Source organism: Cupressus sempervirens, chromosome 8 (assembly GCF_028749045.1).
Source record: "Cupressus sempervirens isolate cs-2001-9-10 chromosome 8, ASM2874904v1, whole genome shotgun sequence".
Taxonomy (NCBI): Eukaryota; Viridiplantae; Streptophyta; class Pinopsida; order Cupressales; family Cupressaceae; genus Cupressus; species Cupressus sempervirens.
Window position 1 is genome coordinate 466656746 of NC_143125.1, and position 6161 is coordinate 466662906.

Here is a 6161-nt window from a genome sequence, read left to right on the forward strand (position 1 = left end):
TCTTAACCCAAATGCAATTTTTCATGTGGTTGGTGGTTCAAAATTGATTTCTTACTTAGGATAATTAATGCAGGTGGGGTTTTCATCGCCACTCAATGTGCTTTTTGTGTTGTAATTACATGACGAGTATGTGTCCCATCTTTTCTTTCAGTACCCTTTTGCTATGGAGATCTAACACTTTTGATGGGGTGTTTGGGGTCAAGTTTGATGGCATGTATCATCTTTATTTGAGTTTTGGGCCTTTTGGGGTAAACCCCTACTAAAACTTGTTTTCTTAGGTTTATTGGGCTCTTGGTCCTTCCCTTATCATTTGCATGTTTGGTTGGAGAGGAATCAAAGGATCTTTCAAGACGCCAAGGTGGTTGCTTTATACTTGTGGTGGAAAATTTTCCTTTCTCTTTGTGTGGTTGTTTAGGTCAAGTGTAGATTGACTAGAGAAGTGGATCTTGATGTTGTTGATATTTGTAAGCATCCTAATTTTATTCTTCACGAGGGTGCTTTGGGGTTTCCTTCTTAGGTCAAAAGTAATAGATGTAGACATCCTTTACATAGAATCAATCAAGAGGGTCATTGGTCGCCTCCTCCTCATGAATTATTAGAAATTAACATTGATGATTTTTCTTGGGGGAATCTTAAAGACATGTTGACATTGGTGGAATTGGTTGAGATAGTTCTAGTGATATTCATGTTGTTTGTTTGAGTATAAGGGAACTCATACAAATAATTTAATGGAGGATCTTGCAATTTTGTATGTTGTTTAGTGTCGGCACTCTCTTCGGTGACAAAGGATAGTTGTAATTAATTATCAATTGACTTGGCTATTCTATTAAATGGGAATCAACTTGTAGATCTTAGTTGGCATTTGAACTCTAGTTACCCAGCAAATTCTCTAGTTGTGCAACTCCTTGGAATATGTAACTTGTACACACGGTCCTCAGAAGTCGAATGGTGCTACAATTTGTTTGGTCAAATGGACTTTGAATTCGATGCAAGCCTTGAATATAGTAGATAAAGAATAATTACTTCTTGATATGTCTCATATGTTAGATTAGGTAGTGGACATGGACACAAATATGTAGTATTCTCTTTGTCACACACTCTACTTGTTTTGTATTGCTCTCTTGTGTTTGAATAAATTTTACCCCTACTTTACAATTTGGAAGTGTCAAGACAAGTGTTTATAATTTGTATTTAATTTTATATTTTAATGGAAGACGATTACCCAGATAAATTTGTTATTACATGTACAATTTGATTACATGTAAAACATTTTATCTTGATAATGTATTTGAGAATAATTATGATAGCCTATATGTTTTGTTATAATTGTGAGAGAATAGATGATATCTCTTTAATGATGAAGATATATGTATTGTATAACCCTTAAACATTAGATAATTTATAATTATAAAATAATGTTAAAGAAAATAATATACATTCTTTTACTAATTAGTTAATTCATTCAATTAATGTAGATAAGTCATAAAGATATTTTAGAGAAGGTGATATTATATAACTTACAAAGTCAAAAACAATCCTAATAGATAACTTTCTTTCTCATTTTCCTCTTTTTAGTTCTCCTTATTGAACCTTTTAACATTTCTTTATTGGACTTTTTTGAAATTAGAAAAAATTACAAGTGCTTGACAGCAGAACTGAACTGTTTTAGAATGTTTACCAAATATCTTTATTTTCAATTCTCTGGATGGAATTTCTTTGTGTTTGGTAGAGTGGTTTACCTTCTACCAATCATGCTTCATATTTTTTAAGGGTGGCGCTGAAATTCAAGTAAAGAAAGACACATCTTTCTGCCGCTCAAGCTTTGATGGCAAGTGTCACTCCAGAGAGAAGGTAGCCGTGAATTCTAACGTTTCTTCATTATTCCTCTCTGTCTCGTCAATAAGGCATCAATTATTCCAATTATAAACCTTCCATTTTCAGAATCGTATATTTCATGTGCTTATTTGTTTCAAACCTTCACCTTCAAATACCCTTCATCCCCATCACTTCTTGGACAATGTTGTTTAGAATGCAAACCAAAGGTTCAAATTTGAGAGCTTTTTTTAATTGAAAGAAGGTTGAAGTTTGGGAGTTTTTTTTGCGTTTCTCAAACTCAATTGCCACCTTGTCTTAAACTAGCAATGGGGGTTTCATGTATTGCCATGGCTGCCACTCTTTTTCTCTCTTTATTTCTCTTGTATGAACACAGAGTATTCCCACATAAGCATACTATATTGGAAGAATGTAGAGATTGTCAAAATGGGCATTCAAGAAGAAGTCTGTTGAGATTAGAGCCCAAAGGAAATGACAAGATTCTTCTCGCACAGCAATATTCTAAAGTTTGGAATAAAGGGAAAATGGGGGCAGAAAGTAAAGTTAAAGAAGAAGGATTGGTGTCAAGCAAATGCGATATATTCTCAGGAAGTTGGGTTAAGGATGAAAGTTATCCTGTTTATGGGTCACAGCAGTCATGCCCATATTTGAGTGCTCAGGTTAATTGCAAAAGCAATGGAAGACCTGATTCAGACTATCTCAAATGGAGATGGCAACCTCAAGATTGCACCATACCCAGGTATGTCCAAGATAAAACTCTCAACTGCTTCTTTTTTCTTTACAGATTTAATGCAAATGAGATGTTATATGTGTTGGACTAACTATTGACATTTTTCTTCGGGACTGTGTGTTCATATCACATATTGATAGGTCGATCTTTTGCACAACAACTCCTCTAACTTGTAACAAGTGGTATTAGAGTTTGGTCATAGGTTTGAGTCTCTTTGAGTAACATTGAGGTGCTGAGGGGTGATTATTGGATTAACCACCAACGTTCACCTTCAGGATTCATGACATGGCTTAATCGCTTCCTATGTTCTATAAATCTAATAGTTATATTGGACATTGACAAATTCATATATTCTATATTCTAAAATGTTATATGTTTTGTGTTACAGATTCAATGCAAATGAGTTGTTATATGTTCTGTATTCTGAGATGATATGTGTTTTGTAATCACAGATTCAATGCAAATGACATGTTATATGTTCTGTATTCACAGATTCAATGCAAATGAGATAACATTATATGTTCTGTATTCTGAGGTGTTATATGTTTAATGTTCACAGATTTAATGCAAATGAGATGCTGGAGATTCTGAGGGGGAAGAGGCTTATGTTTGTAGGAGACTCTCTGACTAGAAACCAGTGGGAGTCGATGGTGTGCATGCTACAATCAGTCATTCCAGACTCACAGAAATTTGCTTCACTTGGATACCCTTTGGCAACTTTTAAGGCCCTGGTGAGCAATATGAGTGATATGTTTTTGTTCATGATAGAGCTCCCCGGTTTTTCCAAAAATGTCAAATCTAGTGAGTTCTATAGACTGTTTGGATTGTGGTGGAGCAATGGGTTACTATCTATTTTTTCGTTGAGATTTTTCATCGGAGGTCAAAAAACTTTTAGAAAAAATTTCATCTGTGGGATCTTACTTTTTCCTCTCCAATATTTTTTTCATCGCTCGGATCTTACCAAAGCTTCTTGTTTTTTCTTCCCTTTTCAGAAATAGGAAAGGGCTGATAGATTATATTTTTATAATCACTGGCGTCTTACCCAAGATTATGTTGTTTGTTTCCCTTAAATGGTAATGGTTGATTAGTTTTATTCCATCAGTAAGATATGACCAAATCTTCATTGTTCTTTTCCTTGCAATTTCAAAAATGGATAATGACTGATAGATTTTTCTTCATAACCGGGATCTTAGCAAAGCTGAATTATTATTTTTATGACTTCAAAAAATGGGTAATGGCTGATATCATCCCAAAGTTGAACCACCTGTAGTTGCCACAATATGGCAATCTATGTATTAATCTTACATTCATTATATATGCTAGCTATCAAAATATTGTTTCTGTTTTTGGTGATGATAAATTTGTGTTTTTAAAGATTTTTTTAATAGTTTTAATTAAAAGAAGTTAATTTTCAAGGCATTATAAATCTTCTGTATTCTATAAACAGTTTAAAATCTGTACAATCATCTAAATTACAATAATACAATTACTTCAATTTGTTGAGATGATTCATTTTAAATCAAACGAATAAATTGGTTTTATTGAAGATATTGGTGCAATATCAGATAAACTGTCTAAATAATCAATCTTAAAATATATTATTTCAAATTTGTTAAATTCAAATTCAAAAAATTCAAATTCTTCTAAGCCATTTTGGTGGGAAAAATTTTGTTTTGCATTTCAATTTTGCATTTGGGTTGTCCATTGAGCTATGAAGTCTATTTATTCTTGAATTCACCTTACAATTTGTCCATGAATCTGGGCTTATCCTTTTGGGTACTAAATTCAATTATTTCCTTCTGTACAGAATTACAATGCCAGTGTGGAGTTCTATTGGGCTCCATTTTTGGTTGATCTGGACAACGAATATGTTGGGAATGAATTAAAAAGAGTTCTTCGAATCGACTCCATTGAAAACAATGCAAATTACTGGAGAGGTGCTGATATCCTTGTATTCAATTCAGCACACTGGTGGTCACATTCAGGCAATTTGAGATCGTAAGTAGATATAATCTCCCTTTTCTTTTGGGTTTCCTTCTGCTTTCTATGAATTTAATCTCATACATATTCACAAGATAAAATCTAATCTCATGTTGTTTCTTCCCATTAATTTACAGATGGGACTATATACAGTTAGATGGAAAACTGTATCAAGACATGGATCCAATGCTTGCCTATGCAAATGGCTTGGCTACATGGGCAAACTGGATAGATTTCAACATCAATTCTCTCAAAACACAAGTTTTTTTCACAAGCATATCGCCCACTCACACCAGGTACAAATTAAAGTTCCAATCTTTATTACTGTAATTAGAGCTTTGAATCGATAAAAACAAATTCTTCCATTATCCATCTGTTTAGCTAGTATCTTCTAAAATTGCCCACGAGTCTTTGACAAGACCCACTTATTAGTATGATTGAATCTGAAACACCTGAACACATCAAAGTTTATCAATGAGAGTAATTTTTCTATACAAAATATGAACATGGATTATATTTCTTTTGCGGAAGGGGCTAATTGGAGTTGACATTATATGAATGCAACAGGAGTTCAGGTGTTGGAAATGGGGAAATGTGCGTGAAGCAAACAGAGCCTATCGAGGCGAATGCATTGGATGAATTGAGCCCAATTGTTCCTCCTCAGATGAGTGTGGTGGAGGGCATTCTCCCACAAATGACAGTGCCAGTATCATATTTGAACATTACAAGAATGTCAGATTACAGAAAAGATGGGCATCCTTCAGTGTATACAGATTCTCATTCAGATGCCAATGCAGATTGTAGCCATTGGTGTGTATCGGGGGTCCCTGATATTTGGAATGAGTTGCTCTTTAATTTGCTACGAGGATTCTAGCCAAGGTTTTTTTCTGTTGTAATCAGTTTTGTTAAAAAAGCAACAACAACAAAAAAGTTGTAGCCAAGGTCCCATGGAAAGGACTTGTATTTTTTATATGAATATCCAATTTTTTCAAAAAGGATATGCATATTATCAAATTTTAAAATAATATGAATTTTAATATGCTATAGGACCAAATATTGAGACCATACAAGCCAGAGATAACAGTGCAGACAATTTTAAATAAACATTATAATATTCACTCAAGACAATTATATATGCTTTGTAACTAGCAAGCCCAACGTAGACACACACATACATACATATATGTTGATAGATATCTTGAGGTATTTTTGCACTTTTATATGAGAATTTTATTACAATAGACACTTTGAGAAGGGTATATATGTATGCTAGTACCTCATGCACAATATAAAATATTAAATGGAGGTCTCTTGGTGGAAGAGAGCTTGGAATAGCTTTTCTTGGCCTAAGTGTAACATTTTCCTTTGTATTCTAGTGTACAATTGCTGTCTTACTTGGGAGAATCTTTGCAAGAGAGGCTTCTAGGGGCCCTTCTTCTGTGTCGTATGCCGCAATAGTGAAGAGATTGTTTCCCACCTTTTTTTCCAGTGCCCCTTTGTCAAGCAGATTTGGCACTTCTGGTGGAGTGTGTGGGGATGCATGTGCTGGCGTGTTTCTTCCCTGTCTGAGTTTTGGGACCGTTTGGGCCATCTCTCTTGCGAGACCTCTTTTCTTTAG

General features: G+C 34.2%; 1 protein-coding gene across 1 annotated transcript; it reads left to right on the plus strand.

The window, feature by feature from the left end:
- The first annotated feature begins 1999 nt into the window (after nt 1-1999).
- On the plus strand, nt 2000-5538 carry LOC149543255 (protein trichome birefringence-like 36). Its single transcript, XM_089798103.1, has 5 exons — nt 2000-2572; nt 3123-3294; nt 4371-4561; nt 4681-4839; nt 5111-5538. The coding sequence occupies exons 1-5, from the start codon at nt 2142-2144 to the stop codon at nt 5415-5417; spliced, it is 1260 nt and encodes a 419-aa protein (XP_089654229.1). The 5' UTR covers nt 2000-2141; the 3' UTR covers nt 5418-5538.
- Nucleotides 5539-6161: the final 623 nt, after the last annotated feature.